Source organism: Anopheles bellator, chromosome 1 (assembly GCF_943735745.2).
Source record: "Anopheles bellator chromosome 1, idAnoBellAS_SP24_06.2, whole genome shotgun sequence".
NCBI lineage: Eukaryota > Metazoa > Arthropoda > Insecta > Diptera > Culicidae > Anopheles > Anopheles bellator.
Window position 1 is genome coordinate 17,346,123 of NC_071285.1, and position 21,014 is coordinate 17,367,136.

General features: G+C 50.5%; 1 protein-coding gene across 1 annotated transcript; it reads left to right on the forward strand.

Moving 5' to 3' along the window:
• Positions 1 to 1,286: 1,286 nt before the first annotated feature.
• LOC131213927 (collagen alpha-1(I) chain-like) lies at positions 1,287 to 9,454 on the forward strand. The gene is made up of 6 exons (XM_058208161.1): positions 1,287 to 1,593; positions 2,185 to 3,059; positions 3,121 to 3,219; positions 4,444 to 5,568; positions 5,630 to 6,169; positions 7,724 to 9,454. The coding sequence occupies exons 1-6, from the start codon at positions 1,287 to 1,289 to the stop codon at positions 9,452 to 9,454; spliced, it is 4,677 nt and encodes a 1,558-aa protein (XP_058064144.1).
• The last annotated feature ends 11,560 nt before the right edge of the window (positions 9,455 to 21,014 follow it).

Here is a 21,014-nt window from a genome sequence, read left to right on the forward strand (position 1 = left end):
CACACTGTGGGAACTCGCTGTAACCCACACAGCAGTGCACGTCCCAGTGGGCGCAGTTCTATGAAAATTAATAGCTACTATGGAGTAACTGCAAGTGTCGTTGGCGCCGGTGGCCGATGCTGGATCGCTACGGTCGATCTCGGACAAATTATGATTTAATTCCGTACTTCGCGCGTCGCGATCATGCAGCGTGAAGTGCAAGCGAGAGCCGCAGATAGAAGAGAGAGAGAGCAATCCGTGCGAACTACAAAACCATCTGCATCCTCCATATTTGTAACACATTCTTGTTAAAGTAATTAAAACGCGTGCCTCGCGTTCTCTTTAATGCTCGAGTTGTGGTGTAGCTACCGATCGGCCTAGTGCTGAGTCTAAGACGCCTCGGATCTAACAGCATCATCATCTGGAAAATGGAGCCATTCTACTAACACAGTGAAGCCGTGTGCGAAGATGCACGTCTTGACCAGGACCGTGCCGCGCGCCGAGTATAAAAAGATCGCCGAAATCGGCTCAAAGCTCAGTAGTTCGAGTGTTTTTATCGGGCGTGGTAAGTGGTAACGAGTGCTTTGACAGTGAACCAGTGACAGTGAAAAGGGACCCCAGTGAGCCCTGTCTGCGACACCAGTGGCAAGTGCTTGCGTTGCGTTGATTGATATCGGAAGTAAGTAGCTGGATGAAGCTCCTGGCAGTTCCCGGTGCCAGTGCAGTGAATGCGCGATCTGCCCCACAAAGAGACGGTGCCTATCTGCAGAGGATTCTGCAAAGACGATTCTGCTAAGAATTGGCAAACGATTTCAGCCGAATAAGTGACTTACCAAGTGTTCCGTGGTCTGCGAAGCACCACAAGCAGGCAGTGGTTAGTGGGTTCTATTTTAGGTTTTATCGTTCTAACGCACCCCTATCAGCCGCACAGACGACGCGCAGAGTGGACTGAAATTAAGTCACGACGAACTGTGGTGAACTAATTTGATAGTGGCCGGGGCCAAAATTGGGCCTCAAAAAGAGTCGAGTAGCCACGAGAGACTCAGAGTTTGGAATTAGAACTGGATGGCCGGGGATTCTTATCAGCTTCGAACACGCGTTCTCCGCAAATGCTAAGACACATCCGATTTAGTCGAGCACGGTGATCGCACAGGAGCGGGCCAGTTCTTGATACAGTGTTGTTCCTTCCACTCCGTTCAGGATACGTCGCATCGCAGCGCAGCAGCAATGTATTAAGAAACGGCAGCGGCAGCACCAGCGAAAGGATTCTTCCGTCCGGCTAAAGTGTACACACATACATACACAAGATGAAGTTCCGAGTGGGGAAGCGTCCGCTGCTCGTGGCACTGTTTTTTATCATCGTAATCTTTGCCGACCAAATCCGGTGCGAGGAGGAACCGGCGACGGCGGCAGCGACGTCGAAGCCGGCCAAGAAGAAGGGCAAGAAAGCTAGGGCGAAGTCCTCGGCGACGAAGTTGGCGACGAAGAACCTGAAGAAACCGCGCGACCGTCCGCAAGCCGACCGGCCACAGGCCCAGCCGCCGGAGTACGGGGAGTACGATTACGGGGACAACTACGACTATGGCCCCGATCCGGACTACGAGGCGGAAAATGGTGAGTGTAAATCTAATTTCGGCCCCGCTCGAGGCTCGAGATTTTCGCGAACTAAATCCCAAAACCATCTGCCGTCCGTGGTGGAATCCGAAGGGGGTCATCTGGTGAACGGATCAAACATGTGCTGCTTCACTCCAGCCAGTCACTGGAACGTGGCGTTGCGCAATGCTCCACATATCTGTCAGTGAGGGGTTGAGCTAGAACGAATAAAGTGATTTCCGGTGACGTCACTAGAGGCTAGATGAAGTAACGGGCGCAGGCAATGACCACTCTGAAGTAGTGATGACTCTAATTAGACCCCGTAAAATGTTCCCTTCTCAAGGGTCCTTCCTTTTCAATGAACTCCAGAAGAGTGTGATAAGAACATGGTGGTCATCAAGCCCTAAGATCCAACGGTCAACTTCTTGGTACCGAAATGTTAGTGCTATCGGTTCAGGTTTCAAAGCCAAACACTGGTTTGTAGGACCTTTGGATTAAAAATATAATTACTATAAATTGACTTACTAGTTGAGGCCTCGGGCGACTTATTGATACTTCGCATCTTTTACTGCGAATTCCTTTACTTATTACCCCTCGTGTGGACCGCTGCAGCAAATGGCGCAACGCGTAGACCCGAGCATGGCTTCCGGCAGCCGGACGATGAGATTCCGCGGGTATCAACAACCAGCAGCACCACGCCACGGGCTCCGGAACCGGACGCGATCGTACAGCCGTTCACGTGTCACCACGAAGGGACGTGGTACCGCGAGAACGACGTGTTCCAATCAGGCTACCGGGGTTGTGCGACGTGTCGGTGCCGGAACGGGTCGGTCCAGTGCGATGAGGCCGACTGCCCACGCGTAACACCGGAACCGAGGACATCGTCGACCAGCACCACCACCACCACGACCACCACCGAGCGATCGGTGGCCCCCGTCGGAGAACCGGGAACTCCCGGTGAAGTGGGTCAACCGGGAGTTCCGGGTACGCCGGGTGTTCCTGGGCTTCCGGGGCCACCAGGACCCGCGCCGGACCTCACGTTCTACACCCAGCAGCTTCAGGACTCGATGGGTGGACCCGATAAGGGCCCGGGGCCGGAGAACTTTCAATTTATGCAGGCTCAGGTAGGCCCCGTAGGGCCACGGGGTCCACCGGGGCCCTCGGGCCCAACCGGCCCGCAAGGATTCCAGGGATCTCGCGGTGAACCAGGAGAACCCGGAGCACCGGGGGTCGGTGGACCGTCGGGACCACGTGGCCTACCGGGGCCACCCGGTAAGGATGGGACCGCTGGTGATGATGGAGAAACGGGGCCTCAGGGACCGGCAGGATTGCCAGGACCACGTGGGCTACCGGGAATGCCGGGTGTTCCCGGTCTCAAGGGTCACCAGGGGCTTCCTGGGCCGGAGGGAATGAAAGGAGAAACGGGAGCCATCGGTGAGAAGGGATCGGTGGGGTCGATGGGTCCTGCCGGAGTCCCAGGCGCCGTGGTAAGCATCAGCAGCGGGTACGGGTGAGTGAGACCGCATCAGGACCTACTCTCTTCCACAGGGACCTGCTGGACCTCGTGGCGAGCGAGGACGTGAGGGACCACCGGGACCGGCGGGATTGCGGGGCATCGACGGGATCGCTGGACCGTCAGGAGCACCGGTAAGCAACCGAATTTCCAGTTTCCGGGCCACTCCGAATTTTAGTCAGCTTCTCGTATCGTTAGCTGAGCGTGGTTTTGTGCAGGGAGTCGATGTGCTATACACTGAAGTCATTATGGACGCTAACGGTTGCTATATTTCTACACCCTAGAGAAGTCCTACTACACCCTAGTCCCAAGAGCTTTGATATCCGCTGACATATCCTCCGTGGGGCAGTGCTTTAGCGCGATCACTTATTTTTCTATGAGATCTCACCTCCCCAGTCAGAGTCACTATAGGCTGCTAGATTGTAATTCCTATCTCCTCTCAGCTGACTGTTCCCACAAGATAGTTTCTTCCATTGAATTAGGTTCCATCGCGATCACAGACACACCAAAAATGTAATCTGAAAGTCTTTTCAGAGGGTTATGTTCGGTTCTCATCGGCCTTGTAGTTGTTCCTTGAAGCGATTGTATCTCGACTCCACTTGCTTCATTAGACTCCTCGTTTTGTACAACTTCGTCATCGCTGGAGCTTACTTTTTTGGACTAATGTTCTTGTAATCATCGTTTTGAAAATCCAACGTAGCTTTTACAGGCTTTTCGGCTTGTAGTATCTCTCGCCCGTTCCACTATCGTCCGATTGGCACGTTCCGCGAGTCCATTCTGTTCCGGCGTATCGACTCAGTCGATGTTTGATGACGTACGTCGAGCTGTTTGAGAACGTTTTCGAACTGGGTATTTTTAAACTCCCAGCCGTTATCTGTTCTCAATATCTTTAGCTTTGTAGCGTGAAAATCCTTGAAATTTTTGCAACACTTCATCTTGAGACTTTGTGCGCAAGAAATACACGAACATTTTCCGACTCCTTGCCGTCCGTGAATGACAAAAAGTACCTCGCTTCTCCTAAGGATATCTCTTCCATTGACCCACATATGTCCGTATGAACTAACTCAAGGACTTTACTGGCCCTTGTGGCCCCGACGGCACATTGCCTACAATCTTCGCTATTCTAGTCGTCGTAGCCATTCCATTTTTCAGCTTTAGCAAGCTTCCATGGCTTAAATGACCCATTCTTCGGTGCCAAATGTTTTCTGTCGTTCCAGTGCACGCCAACACAGGTGTACGTTTCTGATTTAATTTGTAAAAATCGTTGTCGCGGCCTCGATGACTTCGCATCCCTTTCGTTTGAATATTGGATATGGATTGGAGTATTACGCACGCTAACGGTTGCTATATTTCTACAGGGACCCGTCGGGAAGCCTGGACCACCAGGATTCCCCGGTAGCAACGGTGCCAAAGGAGATATGGGAGCGTCGGGACCAAAAGGTAGCTCAGGACCGCAAGGACCTCGCGGAGAATCGGGACGCCCGGGACAACCAGGTGAGCCGGGACTGAATGGACCCCCGGGCAAAGATGGGGCGTCGGGCGAGAAAGGAAGCCCCGGATCTCCGGGGATTGCAGGACCTCCCGGATTCCCGGGACCACGCGGAGCTCCTGGAGCCAACGGAAGTCCTGGTGACGTCGGCTCGAAAGGTGAACCGGGTCTGCCCGGCGAGCGTGGCTACAAAGGTGAAGCCGGAATCAAGGGTGAAGCCGGTGTACCAGGACCCCGCGGTCTACCGGGAGCCGTTGGCCCGGAAGGTAAACGAGGCAAACGCGGCATGAAGGGTCCAACGGGTCTGTCAGGCCCGCAGGGAGAACGTGGTCTTCCGGGATCACCCGGTCTACCGGGCCCCGATGGAGCACAAGGAGTGAAGGGTCAATCGGGAGACCGTGGCGCGATGGGCCCCACCGGACCGAAAGGATCCTCGGGAGATCCGGGACCCCCGGGAACCCCAGGCATTCAAGGATTACGCGGACAACCGGGACGTGCCGGGGCGCAGGGAAAAGCTGGAACACCCGGAGAACGTGGTCTGCCAGGATCCGACGGAAAGGTGGGTGAATCGGGCCCGCAAGGACTTCAGGGTCTTCCCGGACCGATCGGTATGCCGGGGGACAAAGGATTCACGGGCGAACCGGGCAAGGACGGTGACATCGGACCACCGGGAGCCGTAGGACCACGAGGGGACGCTGGTAAAGATGGACCTCCGGGTATTCCGGGTCCTCCGGGTCCGCCCGGCAACGATGGAGACCGAGGCCCTCCGGGAACTTCCGGCCCACGCGGATTCCAGGGTCTTCCGGGAACGCCGGGCAACCCGGGAGCCCAGGGGAAGGACGGGCAGAATGGTCCGCCGGGATCACCGGGGCCAACGGGCCAGCCAGGAATTCGAGGCGAGCGAGGCTTCCCGGGTGAACGGGGACCAGTGGGTACTCCGGGAACGCCGGGGGTGCGCGGTGAACCAGGAGCTCAAGGAAACGATGGACCACCGGTAAGACACAAGGGGGTCGTTGGTTGGTATTGACTTCGTACTGACCTGACGAGTTTTCCAGGGTCCATCCGGAGCTGCGGGAATGAAAGGACATCAAGGAGCACCGGGTATGGTGGGTCTTCCAGGGCTACGAGGTCCTGCGGGGCCCGCTGGAGAAAAGGGCGAGCGTGGCAGTTCGGGTCCAACGGGTCCGGAAGGTCCTGCCGGGCGTCTCGGTGAACGCGGGCTTCAAGGACCGATGGGACCGCCGGGGCCGCCAGGAGAACCGGCGGAGAAGGGAGAACCAGGGTCGCCGGGCGCTCACGGTGAACCTGGTGCCCCCGGGGCCGTTGGTGACCGTGGAGCCGTGGGGCCGCAGGGACTCCAAGGCTTCCCCGGACCCCTCGGTCCTGTCGGTGTCCCCGGCTCGAAGGGAGACCGAGGCAGCATGGGACTGAAGGGTGAGCAAGGTAACTCTGGCCTTGCAGGAGTGCCGGGTGAGCCAGGACCGCAGGGTCTCATTGGACTGACCGGATCCAAGGGAGCTCGCGGGGAGCCAGGATTGCGTGGAGAAACTGGACCGATGGGCACACCAGGACGACCGGGAGACCAAGGACCAATTGTGAGTGTTCATATTTTCATTTATTTAGTATAAAATTAGTCAATGGGCAAACAGAGCCTAGCGAACCTAACACAGCATCTGGCGAGGACGAGAACAAAAAGCTGGCAACCAGCCATTAGAAGGATTCGAGATCAAGGAAACTACGACACTGACGAATAGACATGTTATAGTCAACATGATATGAAGAAAGATCATACTAACCACAAAGGATCGTTGTGACCCCCACCAGTAATTCGTGGAACAGTTCTGATCTCCATGTATTGCCGACGTCTTAAATGGCGAGCAGGAACAGATCTACAGTCGATGGCGAAAAGAACCTCAGTTCAAAAACGCAAAAGATTTTAGGAAATACGAGGATGAAAAAAGTGCTTTTGTCAATCAAAACTCAATCATAAACATTAAATAAGATGTGATTATAATAGTTTTGCTGTATCTAGAGATGATTGAGGCAAGAGACAAATTTTATACAAACATATTTAGAACAAGGTAAATTTAGCAACAACAAGCTATTTAGAATAAGCTAAATTTCTCTTCGGCGAAAATACCATTCCGCTCTGACAGTAAGGCCAAACACCCTGGTTTTGTTATGTACCCATTTCTACGGTCCTCTTTTATTATTTTGGATCAGATTGGTTTGGACTATCCTGTGGTGCGGAGAAATCTTCACCAATCAGACTTCTTCATTCATTAATGTTTTGCTTTCATCAAGTTCTGGACAGCTTTCGAGTCACCACGAACAGGAAAGCTCACCAACTTGTAGGATTCATGTAAATAATGCCTCACTGGAACATAATGCCGTTGTAAGTTGTTTCCTAATGATGATTTAGCGCCCATATAGCAGAAAATTGCAACTCCTTATAATGATAGTTGAGTCATATCCAAAATTAATCACTCCAAAGCAGCTTTATTCACAATAAGTGAGGATTCAAAGCATTCCTTTAGAAAAATACTGTTCTGTCTTTGAAATGGCCTTGGTTAGGTGCGGAGTTTTCCAGAAAGCAAGGCCAAATACTCAAATTAATAACTACTTTACGTGATTAACTGGTTATCTTGGAATATTTAGACTGTTCTACCATATTTCAAACTGAGAAACAGCATAATGTTTTGTGAATTTTTCACCATGCATTTCTCATCTTTGATTCTACATTTTGAATATGAAAACTGATTGCTCATAAATTTAAAAAATGTCCTCTAGTTGCTTTATTACCGAGCAAAGCGAAGGAAATTGGCGTGAAAAACTGAAAACTTCAAGCTTTCAACTTAAACTAAAGTTGCTTTCGATATGCTTAAACTGATCTATGGCCACCAATGTCCCTACCAGTCTACTAGATTGCATATAAATGTCATTTCATCACAAAAATTTTACTATTAGAACCATTCAATCTAACATTCAACGTCTCAAAAGATCCATTCAAAACGAAGATGTACTAATATTTTCACATTCAAATGTTCAGAAGCTAAGATTCTTTTCGCCTATTTATAGCACCTAGAGTTGAAGCGAATGCCCTTCTCAGCCCTTGCGTTGTTACAACCCTTTGTTCCGTATCTTCCCAGGGTCAAACTGGCAATCCGGGAGCAGCGGGTACACCGGGCAGCCACGGTATGAAGGGCAATCCGGGTGATACGGGTCGCCCAGGAAATGCGGGCCCGCCGGGGATGCCTGGCCCGCAAGGAGCAGAAGGCATCAAGGGCGACGCCGGCGGCGATGGACCACCGGGACCGCCAGGAAATCAAGGACCTCACGGTGTACCGGGCGATAGAGGTCTGCCAGGACTTCCCGGTCCGAGTGGAGCGCAGGGGCTGCGTGGCATGCGCGGAGCCGCTGGAGAACCGGGGCACCCGGGAAAACAGGGCAACGATGGTCCTCCAGGACCGGCGGGGCCACTGGGTGCGGCGGGACCACCAGGACCTACCGGGGACAGCGGACCGGAAGGACTGCCGGGAAAAACTGGTCCACCGGGTATTGCAGGACGAGCCGGCGATAAAGGACCGATCGGAAATCCCGGAACGCAAGGTACACCGGGGGCTCCCGGTCTTCCAGGACCGCCCGGTCCACAAGGACCCCTCGGCCAGACGGGTGAGCGAGGATTGCGCGGAGAAACAGGACCCATCGGAGTCGACGGACCAACGGGGGCTCGTGGAAAACCGGGACCACCGGGTCTGGAAGGTCCGAAGGGAGAGAACGGCGAAGCGGGGCTCAAGGGCACGAAGGGACACCGTGGGCTGATCGGTCTGCAGGGTCTTCCAGGACCGGCTGGTCCACCGGGCGACAAGGGCAACGTTGGCGGTGTAGGTCCTTCGGGCAAACCGGGTGAGCAGGGACCGAGGGGACCGCCGGGCCGCGACGGTACCGTCGGACCGCAGGGTATGCTGGGAATCGCTGGACCACGAGGACCGCCCGGCAACGATGGCAAACCGGGACCAGTGGGACAAGCAGGACCCCCGGGGCCACCTGGCCCGCCGGGAGACGGAGTGGGCTACGACGCGGCTGCCCTTGCCGCTCTGCTCGGCCACGGCCAGATGAGCAACAGCAAGGGACCGGATCCGAACATGGCCGATGAACCGATGAACCTGGGCCGCGTGTTCGAGCTGACGGACGAGGAGCGCCAGAAGTTGGTGGAGAATGCGTACGAAAAGCTGAAGGCCGCCTTCGGGACGTTCAAGAAGCCGGACGGCAAGCAGGGCTCACCGGCCAAGACGTGCCGCGATCTGTTTGCGGCCCATCCTGAGTTCGCTTCCGGCCACTACTGGATCGACCCGAACGAGGGCGATGCCCGGGATGCCATCCTGGTGTACTGTGACGCCGAGCGGAAGGCTTCCTGTGTCCTGCCGCAGCCACTCCGGACGAAGGAGCTCGCGTACGACGGTGACGAGGACGAGGTGTGGCTCGGCGAGCTGAAGGACGGCATGAAAATCACGTACAAGTCGGACAGCAACCAGATCGGCTTCCTGCAGCTGCTGTCGGCCACCGCGTCGCAGAACATAACCTATCACTGCCGCAACAGCGTGGCGTTCTTCAACAAGGACAAGAACAGCTACCGCCAAAGTCTGAAGCTGCTCGCCTGGAACGACGCCGAACTGACGGCCCGTGGCCCGCAGCGGCTGCGGTACGACGCCTTACAGGACGACTGCCAGCACCGGACGGCTCACTACGCCCAGTCGGTGCTCAGCTACAGCACCGACAAACCGATGCGACTGCCCATCATCGATATCGCCATTCGGGACATTGGCCGCGAAGCGAACCAGCAGTTCTGGATCGAGATCGGGGCCGTGTGCTTCCAGTAGGGTCCTGGTCCTGCTGATGGTGATCTTTTTACTAGGAAACCAAAAACAGAACGAACAACAACAACAAATGGACGGATGGCGGGAAACTAGGAGAAAGACTAAGAAAAGTGTAGATTCCTCTTCGTGCGTAAGGGACAACGACCGAAGTCAGACCAAGGTGTGAGTAGGTAAGCAAGCGCGCGTGTGTATGTGTGTGTGTACAAATGAAATAAAGTAGAATTAATACGAAACAATAGAACCAACGGCCGGAATGAGCCGAAATTTTAAAATTTATTTTCTTCGGCGATACTAGCGCCACCTGGTTGTGAGACGATCAACTTCCAATTTGGAAAGTTGCATGCAATACTTTTTATACTCAGCGCCACCTAGCGGTGAGTAGAGAAACGATTACTATGGTTAAAACCATTGAACCGTTTGAATTAATTAATTTTCTGCACAAATTCGACAAAATATTTGCTGCAAAAATTTGCACGATTTTGACAAAATACTATAATATTTTGACACATTACTGATTCCCGCAACAAAATATTTGCTTTGGCCGGTTTGGCTATGACCGGCAGGAATCCTACAGGCTACAGCCTCCGGCTCCAGCAAATAATCGTTTCTTCAATAAGTTTCTTAAAGAAACATGCAATTTCTATATGGCAGCCACGTAGAGAAAAAAGGCACCCCACAGATAGTGTCAAGAGCAACGCTTTCTCTGAAATTTCCTCTGCTGCATGAATTTAAATTTCCTTTGCCACTATGTGCTACTTTCTAGCGCACCAACTCCGATTATTACAAGCGCTTCCATTACAGAAAGGCGGCACTTCAAAGGGGATGATAATTTAACAATTATGGGCGATTTTTGCAAAAGAAACATTTCAATTAATCTGTCGATTGATGGCGAAGGCCGTTGCATTCAATCTAAAGAAGTGCCTGTGACTTGATAGGCTAATTTTCAACATTAGAAGCAATTACTGTTATTTAGCTGCAATTGGTCGTAGGTGAGCAGCCGTTGGCCATATTCAAAACAGTAGTGAAATGTGATGGTTGTGCATCGTGCACCCGGGATTCGATTGACCAATCTGTGGCCGTGTCTCTGGTACGCCCAGACTGATCGTACTCAGCGGAGACTGGGAGCAGTTCTGAGATGTGTCACTGGGACGGTTGGCTAATTTACCCATTGGAGGTCCCACCAAACGCTACTTGACCGGGGCGGTGCAATAAATTCGATCGATGGCAGTTGCAACGACTCGCCTCAGCTCGAAAGCCCTTGCCATTGCGCGGTAAGTTTATGCATCCGAGTGACATAATAATTAGCAGTCCAAACGGTGGACGGACGGGCTTTGCCAACTCGCACTGGTTGACCGCGGGGCAACGATGTCTTAAATTACTGTAATTTTATTTTATTCAACGCGAATGATTGTTGAGCTCAATTATCGTGTGCTTTACGACTGGCGTCGGGTGGAGTGGAACTCAAATTTTGATAACGTCCGCCAGGTCCGCCTCGCAAGGAATGCGGCGCGAGTAGCATAAGCGCATTTATTTATTGGCATCTAAACATAACTAAGTGTCCCACCGTAAAGAGGCTGGCAACGGACAATGGCAACGGAAATCCCGTCGTGTGGCCACGTTGGCCGCGGAGCATATCATTTCAATAATTGACTGTTGTTTTATGAAAATACACCTTATCGGATGGGGCTTCATCTCGCAGCGTGGAGTGGAGTAAAATAAACGGAGAATCCGCGGGAGACTTGGCCTCCGACACGATGGGGGGTCACGCTGGCTACTGGAAGACGTCCCACCGGAACGGTATTCGCTGCCCCATTCCGTTCGTTCCACTTCTTTTATGATTCGTATTTAAATTAGAATGGGGACGGCTCCCGAGGACCCGCGCCATTTTGTGGGCCAGTCCAGTAGCAGTTCCCCCTCAAAATATCGTTACGACGAAACGACATCATATCGAAGTTCAGTGGCCGTGTCCACCCATGCTGGGCGCCAGTAGACTCGGCGTGATATTTAGAGCTGAATTCATGCTACCCACTGTTCTGGCCAGAGATGGACAAAGCAGATGAAGTAATTGGAATGTGGAAATCCTTGAGCAGATTGTGCCCCGGTCCGCCCTGCTATGCGGCACCAAGAGTCGTTGCCTTTGTTTAAGGTGTTGTTTGGGTGATAATTTTACACGGAACCCCGTTTGGTGCCCAGCAATAATTCGCTAATGAACGGGCAGTCGGGCAGTCGTTTCTAATGATGGCCGATAGCCAACATTGAGCATACGATAATGTAACATTGCTCGGCCATTTACGACTCGCACTCCAAATTATCTGTTCCGCAAACACCACGTATGGGGCTCAGCTGCACTTTTGCCAATAAATATGGCCACTTATCGGGAACGAGCGAGCCGCGCCGCGTTGGTTGGATTCCAGGTTGAGGGGACATCGATGCGACTCCGTAATGGACACTCATCGATTAACTTCTGCATTACGTCTTAATTATGGCGTGCGCTGGAACATATTTTGTACTTCTTTAAATTAAAAATAAATAAATTGATTGCATACGTGTACTGTGTTGCCGCAACCCGGCCGGAATGCTCGAATTCTGGAGCAAAGACACACCGTAAGTAATTAGCGGAGCCGCTAACGGATGTTAATTACTCGTACAAGTCATTAAACCGCTCCCGGCTGCTCCTAAACCAGCGCACCGGAGAGGTAATACTACATAAAGATTTAACATAATTGCAAGCTTCAACGATTAAAGGCGCCCATTACAACCAAACCAAACAAGCTCCCAGCGCAAGCCGGGGTCGAACAGCGTTGGCAGAACATACGGGCGCACCGCCACCGCCGTGTAGTAATTTCATCATACTTCTTGCTACGAGCTCCACGTTTGGAGCCGATTTTATAACATCGACCGCCACCTGATGCACTTTAAATTGTTTCGAACAGAGAATCAATTAAAATAAATTAGCTTCCTATCGCCGTGGGTGCGTGAACCGAGTGGCCGAGCGCGGAGCCTGTACGTAGGCGCGATCCCTGGGCGGGTTCAGGTTTGCCGCTGAATTATGGCAAAACGAAAACCACGAATCGATCGCGATCATAAACAATGAGTGAAGCCATAAATCTCGAATTTTCCGCTTATTAAGTGTAAATTATGCTGCCCGCTGCTTTGAGTAATGAGAAGATAATTGAATTAAAAAACCGTAAAAATGAACAACAAACAACAGGGGACGTGTAGCAACGGGCGCGGCCACATTCCGCGAAGCGAACAAAGGTCCAACGATCACACCAGGCACAGAGCGAGAGTGCAAGACTTTGTATAAAATTGTAGTAAAAATTAAAATGATTGAGTGTTGCATATTCATCGGCTTGTTATATTAGCGAACCGATTCCTTGGCGTGGAACACACAAAATGCTGACCGGACCGGACAACGCAGCAACGGGCAGCATTCCAGTTCGCCAGGATATCCGTCCCGATTACATACGGCCCACGGTTCCACGGTGGACATCGGGAAACATCACACCTTTACTACGCCAACCAACATTAACCTCGGCCACACTCTTTCTGGGCTAGTTTTTATTTTTACTGAGCCCAGATTTATGTTCCCGACCCCGGCTGAAGGGGAGGGCTCACCCGAAATCCGGTTTTCGCTTCGCGACCCTTTTTTGTCCAGTTCGACAGGAAAGACAAATCAACCGTGCCGTCAACTGTCCGCCTTGTTTCGCCAACATTTGCTGTTTCTTTTCCAATTAGTGTTGTGTTTTTGCTAATAACGCTGAAATCATATTTAATTAGAATTAATGCTACTAATAATAATTAGAATCAGAACACGAAACAGCTTTTTTGGTTTGCTAATAAAACAAACAAAATGTTTGTAACAGATATTAATTTAGCTTCCCAACAGGGCATGAAACATCGATAGGGTGATCCCTATTTGGCCTTATCATTGGACGCGATAATTAAAACATGATTCCTCCACGCTGATGATCATCAGTGCCGATCGTCTTGATGCCATTTTCGGAATTTCTTCTCCACGCAATCATGCTGCGTGTTGGCTCCTGCTCAAAACCATGCTGCGTGTGTGGCACGTGCCGATCGCGTTCTGGTGGTAGAACTGGAAAATGTTCAATTAAATTGATTCGCACAGAATTCCGGTCCGACAATTCCGTGCGATCTGATCGCCCCATAAGGAATGGCATTTAATTAACATAGTTCATCTTCGGTTGTCTCGTTGCGGCCAAGCACTTCGCGGTATGGTCACGACATGGCCACCTCAATTCACTTTTTCTGCTGGTGCTTCGATTATTTTCACTATTACTTTTATTAATTTTGGAGCAAACCTAGCTTATATCTCGCAAAATTTTAATACTTCGAAAGAGCTTTCCGAAAGATTCCTTCACTGGCAGAAATGTATGAGCCGAGTGTGGAATGCACGGAATGAGAGGTCTAAGGCTAGATGCGGCCTCAGCATTGCAATACGTTACGCTGAGCATTGGCCAATAGAAAAGACCCATAAATGAGGCAGCAACGATTCGGGTGGTGGAGTTTCCCCCTCTGAAGCGCGAATTCCGTTGAACTTCGCCGGGGATGGAGCCACTTGCCATATGTGCATATGTTGCTTAATTATTCATCGTTCACAGAACCCACAACGGCAACGGAGGCGTGGTTTGAAAAGCGAACGCATTCTTCCAACGACATCTTACCATTTATAGCTTTAGGATCCTTATTGGTTCATGATTTCTAGCTGTAATCCCGTACGACTAAATAAACTTCGTTTGATGCACTCGTGATCGTTCAAACGGCACGGTAGCAGAAGTCGTTGATCATCACGAATTTGAATGTTTCATTAGGGAGTGCAAAAAGGGGAATTGGACTTCTAAAGTGCCAAAGGCAAACGAGGTCCCAATTATCAAAATCAATCACCGAAAATCAATCAACGGGTTTTCCTGGCCACTGGAATGCACTCGATGTGCTTTTAACCAGGAGTCGCCAAAATGCTCTCCAAGGAATGTATCCGAAAGGCGAACGGACGAAAAGGAAAGGAGTTAATGCCGATCAATGATGATTGATTTGCTGCCGCTGGGTTCCGCTATTTTTCTGCAACCCTTCGACGCTTTATTCAGCATGATCCAATTCTTCAGTTTCTTCGCAGTCTTTTCGGTGATCATTTCGGAGTTTGATTATGATAATCACGTTATAGAGGCGATGGCGATAATAATTAAAAAGGGTAACACGGAAAAGCCAGCCAGCGTTCGTCATTCACACAGGAAATACTTTCGCATGAATCAACGCCCAAAGGCTCGTGAGCCCATTCTGTGAAAAGGGTCTGCCAAATTAGACGATAGTGAGTGGCGGAATAGGATCGATTGGCTGATCGTTGTCCCGAAACTATCTTTTTAGCGTGTTCGATCATTACAACTCAATTAAACTCCTGTCGAAACAGAATCGAATGGTAATGGCGGGGCCTGCCCTTGTATAATTATTCGCAAGAAATAAAATGTATCATTTATTTTATGATTTCTGCTCAAGTGTGGCTGATTAACACGCCCTAGGAGGATAACCACTCTTTGGTGAGCCTGGATCACTGAGGATCACATGCTTGATTAAAATCATAAATTAATCATCCCAAGCGAAGGCAGATTTCCCACGGCTATGATACGGCTCTGCAGCCGGATGAGAAATGAGTTGGGCCGTGCAATATAAAATGATAAACCCTCAGCTCGAGTCAGAGATGGGTACAGACGAATAAGCGAACAGCGGAGTATCGCTCCATTACTTCTTGATTGTGCAGTGTAATGGCTTAATTACAGGCGACTGAATTCATATCATTTAATGTGTCAGTCATGCTGGAAATCCGTCCGTCGCGTCCGGCTCTTAGCATTGGAATGCTCTCCAATCTCAACCTGTCCGTCTGTTTGTTGATGTTCGTTTTCCTTGTGCTTTTGTTGTTTGTTTAGGGGCTTTACAAGAAATCAAGGGCCCTTTTACTCTTGTGACCGCTTTGGTTGACAACAGGATTCTGCAAAGCTTCTAACACATCCACAAACGAGTCAAGGTGAAGATCTTCTATAAAAAATTGGTAATCAGCGCCAGTGAAGCTAAACAGGAAACAGAAAGAATTATAACACTCAGACGATGTTGCGAGCCGCTGGTTCATTAATTGTTGTGCAATTCCTCCTTGCACGGCCCCTTTTCCGGCTCAAGAGGAGTGTTTCCTAATTGGCCACGTCTTCAGTATCGAAAGCAGAAGAACAAGAGGTATTTCTGTGGAGCTCCCTTCACGATGCGCAGAATCCATATGCTGCAAGTAAAGTGGAGCATCACCGCTGTGACAGGCTGATGATCCAATATGAACTTGAATTGAAGTGAAGATCATTGCGATCGCTCGAAGTAAGATCTCTTGCACAATTCTACTTCGACGGTTTTAATTAAATATTAAAAAATATCACATAAATAATCACCACATCCAGGGTCATTCCAGGGGAGAGAAATTTCTTTTCTAATTGCCACCGAGTCGCTACGCGTTGAGTCGCTCTTTTTCCAATAATAACCATTATAAAGCCAACGTCATAAGGGAACGCGCAAAAACGCCCAAGAAGCCACGTTCCGAGGGCAGGCTTTTATGAGCCGAGAGGTTTTCCATCATCTGGTTCCATCGCCCTGTGGCAGTCGATCGCGAGGCTTTTTATCGGCTCACGTTTATCATTCGAATCCTGCTATCGTCCGTTCGCCGTGCCGTGGGCTTCTGAAGGTTGCCCCAGCCACGGCGGCACGCTCAGCTTCGAGGGGCGTTCGGGGTTTGTTATGGGAGTTATGTTATTAAAATTCAATTTAAAAGCAGTTCCGCAAGGCGCGTTAGAAATGGCATTTGCCATGGATCGCTGCAATAAGATAGTGTCACCCGGCCAAAGTGGAATGTAGCATTCAAAGATGCTCCGATAAATAGAGGAAAACATTTGAAATACGCTCGGGAAAGATTCGAGATCCGATTCAACATTCCGAAGCCACAGGACCTGAAGGTCAGCAGACCCCGTCAGACCGTTTGGAGACGTCACATTGTCTTGCGATTCCACCAGCCACACAACCCAAGGAATGTAGCACCTGTTCCCGTTCGTTTTCCTTTCCGATGCCGACCCCCCTAAACGTGGACCCTGTCCGGCGGTGCGTTCGTCCGAAGCAAACCTAAGTCCGGGGTCGGACTCACGTGGGGTGTGAAATCTACCGGTGACCACCGCTGATGAGGATGATGATCGTGCAGCGAGCATGATCATTGCTCGCGAGGAAGGTCGACATTGATAGCCCAGCCTGGCCCAGCCCGCGTGCGATCCGGATGCTTCAATTTTCACAGCTCTCACTTAATAACTTAATTGCCACTCTGCATCCGTTTTGTCACCGTGCGAACGCCCGGACCGGACACGCGAGAAAGTTCCTGGGACCAACGCCAAGCGCAGCGCAACTCGTTTCCCCGGTTTGCTGCTGCGCTGGCAACCGGCGCGGCCACGATGACCGCTTTCAACAAGCACTGCATATTCACTAAACGCGCCAAAGCGACACTCGGGACCGACTCTCGGCGGTCTCTCTCTCTCTCCCTCTCCCTCTTATTCTCTCTCTGTCTCTTCGGGTTCTCTCTCGTGTCCAGCATGATCCCCTCCATTTGGATCATGGACTCTCCGAAACGGAAGAGCAGCTTCTCTCGGCGGCTTAGCTTCGTCCCGGACTACCGTTAGTGTCAGTTCAACACGAAGCGTACTATGCGGACGATCCTGATGTCCCGATTGTGGCTACTGATAACGGACGTCCCTGGGTTGCGTGACGTCGTCCGTCTTGGCGATGGCACGCTTCTCGCGTGTGCGCAAGTCACGCGCATCGCGATCACCTCCACCCGTCGGAGCGACCACATTCGCTCTTCGCGACGTAGGATGCTTCTCCAGGGCGGCGAAGAAGTCAATGAAGGAGCAAAAAAGGCGGGGGGAACTCTCATTCTTCGAGAGCATCCTGAAGATCGAATGCGGAGCTGAGAAGGGAATTATGGAATTAATAACAGGTTCGTCGCTTGATGCGAGAATAAAAGACTTCAACGGATTGGGGCTTCTTAATCTCCTTAAAGACGACCAAATCAATGGCGCCATTTCTATCTATGCTAAGACAGTTATGTAGTTTGTAATGGGACTCAGAAAACGATGTAATAATAGTTTGTCGTTGCTTTTTGATTTAAATTTAGATATTTCTGGGCAACACAGGACCACTGGTTAATAAATAATAATAATAATAATAACGAATGCGATCGATCAGAAAGCAACACGACTCACGAGACAGCGATCGTGTCGATGAGGAATGCATAGTTAGGCATACATATTGCCCAGAGCCATGGGATAGGAACAGGGATCTCGATGTCGTCCTATCGCCCTTTGGATGGCCGCTGACGAGACTCTAGTTCAATAAAATCTATTCGTACTGTGGTAAGTAGTAATTACGCGTCATTAGGTGACTAATCGTGCAACACCGTCACCGGGTGATGAAGGAGATAGGCCCAGTTTCAATGTATATTGTTATCTGGCGATCGACATAGGAAGAGCGGAACATTGGTCACGATGTTGGGGCTTGGTGCTGTGAAAATGAGGGAACTTCACATGAAGGTATTCGTAATTTTATCCTTCTGTACTCCATTAACTTCTCAGGCAGAAGACTGAAATTATATTTCCCGGGTACATAGAGAGTTTTCATCAGCAAATAACCACGGCCATAATGCCCCGACGATGCTCCTTCACCCTTTGCCAATTATCTGTATTGAAACAGCGACTGCAACAACTTTCTCAACGCTCTGCACTCGGAATCGCCACAGTCGGCTTGATAGGATCGAAACTGACTCGCGTATGCAATTTACGGAAACCGACATACATTTTAATGATACAGATTTAATAAAACAGCAATCGATAGAGCAAAGGGCAGCCGTTGCACTACATTTTTAATACGCTTTCTTGCCCCCTTGTCAGATGGCTATCAGCAGGTAGCGCTGCAACTTGGTGTCCAACCGAAGACATCGCACCGAAGAGCTCCACGTCCAGCGGAGAGCTTTTGCTGCTCGCTCAATCACTCTTAAGCCTCTCTTTTCTGCTTGCTGTCGATTAATTCGAAAACTATTAATACTTTAAGGCAAATCGAATCCTTGACAACTTTCTGGTTTGAACTTTCGACCCAAAAAGGTCGTAAAAGAAACGACCCTTTCCGAGTGTCTCACAAATGAAAATAATCAAACATACCAACCAAGTCGAGTTTTTGGGTGGATTGAGCAACTCTATTCGCCACCGGTGGTTTCGCCTTTCATCTGCCGCTTTTGATTGTAACCTGTAATCGTTTCGGGTCTTTCTTTTACGATCCGTTTTTCCGGCTAGATGATTTATAAAATTGCTAAATGGAGCTAATCGGTAATCTGAGTAATGTCCGTTCCAAGCTTTAATGAAAAAACTAAATAAGTTTCCCGCAGTAATGAATGTTCATTTGATTACCTGCACTCCTGCGAGATAGGTCCTCGTTTTCTAAACGGTCCATGCTAAAAATTTAGTTAAACGGTGAAGCAAGAACCGAACCATTTCCATTCCCCTTTAACTACCGTGAAAGTTCACCCTAAAGTGTTGCCATTCGCCATTAATATTTATCCTTGTGTATCGATTGTCTAGCTGTTCCCTCATTTCATGCTCATTTTTCGATTATCTCGCGTTTCAGAGGATTGGACTTCCTGGTGACGTATCTGATTGGCTTCCCTTCTCACTTCCTGTTCGATACATGACTCTCACGAATTGACGAAGTCTTGGAAATTTGATTCGTAAACAGCTAGAGGTTCTCTAGTGAAAGGCCCAGCATTTTGATGAATGCGATGCATGCGATGGGTTTACGTACGAATAGGTGACAGAACGTTCGACGCCATCTCGAGAATCTCGTCAAGATTTTCGATTCTATTAAAATAAATCCATTAAGAAAGTGAAACATATTTTGTACAACAATCAATCAACGATTATTTTAAAACTAGCAAAATTTTCAATATCGGATCCTGTTTTGTTTCTCTTGTTTCCACGTATCGTAAGGTTCCGAAAACTGAGGTGGCCGGCAACCTCTCCGGAAGGACGGTCATTCGTTCGCCCGAGTGTGTACGATTTATTGGACGACGATCGGAGGCGGTTGGGAACAGGTTTGCTCCGATAATCGTTAGCACCAACATTTAGCAACGCCCTGCGAGCTGCGGCATCGACGCTCGCGATTTCATATGTAACGATCTTTCACCGATCACCAGACCTCACCGATCGGATCGGAAGGCACACGCTGGCACCGACCCGTTCGATAACGTTCGATCGGCAGACGATCGCAGCACGTTCCCGGTGCACTCTCTCGTGACTGAAATTTCATCTTGATTGATTTAGATTGAGCCATCACGAATTGATGGAAGCGATGAGATAAATCTCGGGCACTCTTTTGAAGCTCAGCACGGCCCGGTGCTGACAGCGGTGCCCGGTTGACCGTTGAGTTGTGTGCCCGTCCCGTCCAATCGTTCTCTTGTACAGGCACATCCTGGCAGCCTGGCTCGAGCGAGGAACCTGACGCAGCATCAGGAAGCTGAAGGGCTGAGGCGGCATAAAATCGGCACGAACGAACGAAAGGAAGAAGATTTTAGAGAAAACATTTCCAAACATATTCAGTCAATAAATTTTCTCGCTCACCCGTTGGTGAGTAAAGCATAACAAACACACGGCCCAGTCTGGCATCTGCGGGCGAGAACAGGTAACGGAGATTGTTGCCGAGTGCGAGCTGCGGGCGCGGCCACGGGACAGAAACAGATCTTGGAGAAAGTCAAGCCAAGAAATGGAACAACAATTAAATGGAAAACAACTAATCAAACGATCCCAAAGTCCGCCGCACCGAACCGAAGCAGATCTTCCCCGTTTCTGTCTGAACCATTCGCTTACATTAAGCGAGATAACAGCAATTCATTTATGTTCAACCCGCTGCAACCCGTTTTGCGATTCGCGGACCGGGCGGACCCAAAGCTGCTGGCCGGACGGACGGGCTGCCGCCGTTAGCTGCCGGACTCCGCTTATGCTCGAGCCGAGGTGATGTTCGGCTCGCAGGGCGCGCAGTGATCGCCCGGCCGCCCCGTGCAGATCATATCGGGTGGACTGGTACGATCGTCGGGCGGGCTGTCGACTGCTGTGGACAGAGTGGAAACAGAAGCGTGTTCCGCAGACTTATGGGCCGTGGAAAAAACAACACTTTACCGGGGGAGGGGGGGAGGATCGGGACGGGTTCGCGTCCGTCCGATTGCCAAGTGGATGCAAACCGGAGACGGCACGGGATGGCGTGTAGCGAAGACGAAAAAAAAACACAGCGAGTGACTTGCGGTTGCAGCCACGGTTGGAACAACATTGCTACTTCCGCCCACGCCCAGAACCTACTCCAGGTCACGATATTGACCCACCGATCCAATTTTTATCTGGTTTTACACTGACCATACACAACTTGCTGTGTTGTGGTTGCGTACCAGGTTGCGAAAGATGAAAAAAAAAACGCTAACAGAATCACTCCAGCG

What these genes read in the sequence shown, in the direction of transcription:
- LOC131213927 (XM_058208161.1), top strand. Translation starts at nt 1,287, where the DNA reads ATGAAGTTCCGAGTGGGGAAGCGTCCGCTGCTCGTGGCACTGTTTTTT. An exon ending in GGACTACGAGGCGGAAAATG is followed by an intron (nt 1,594 to 2,184) that starts GTGAGTGTAAAT and finishes GGACCGCTGCAG; the next exon opens with CAAATGGCGCAACGCGTAGA. An exon ending in CCGGAGTCCCAGGCGCCGTG is followed by an intron (nt 3,060 to 3,120) that starts GTAAGCATCAGC and finishes TCTCTTCCACAG; the next exon opens with GGACCTGCTGGACCTCGTGG.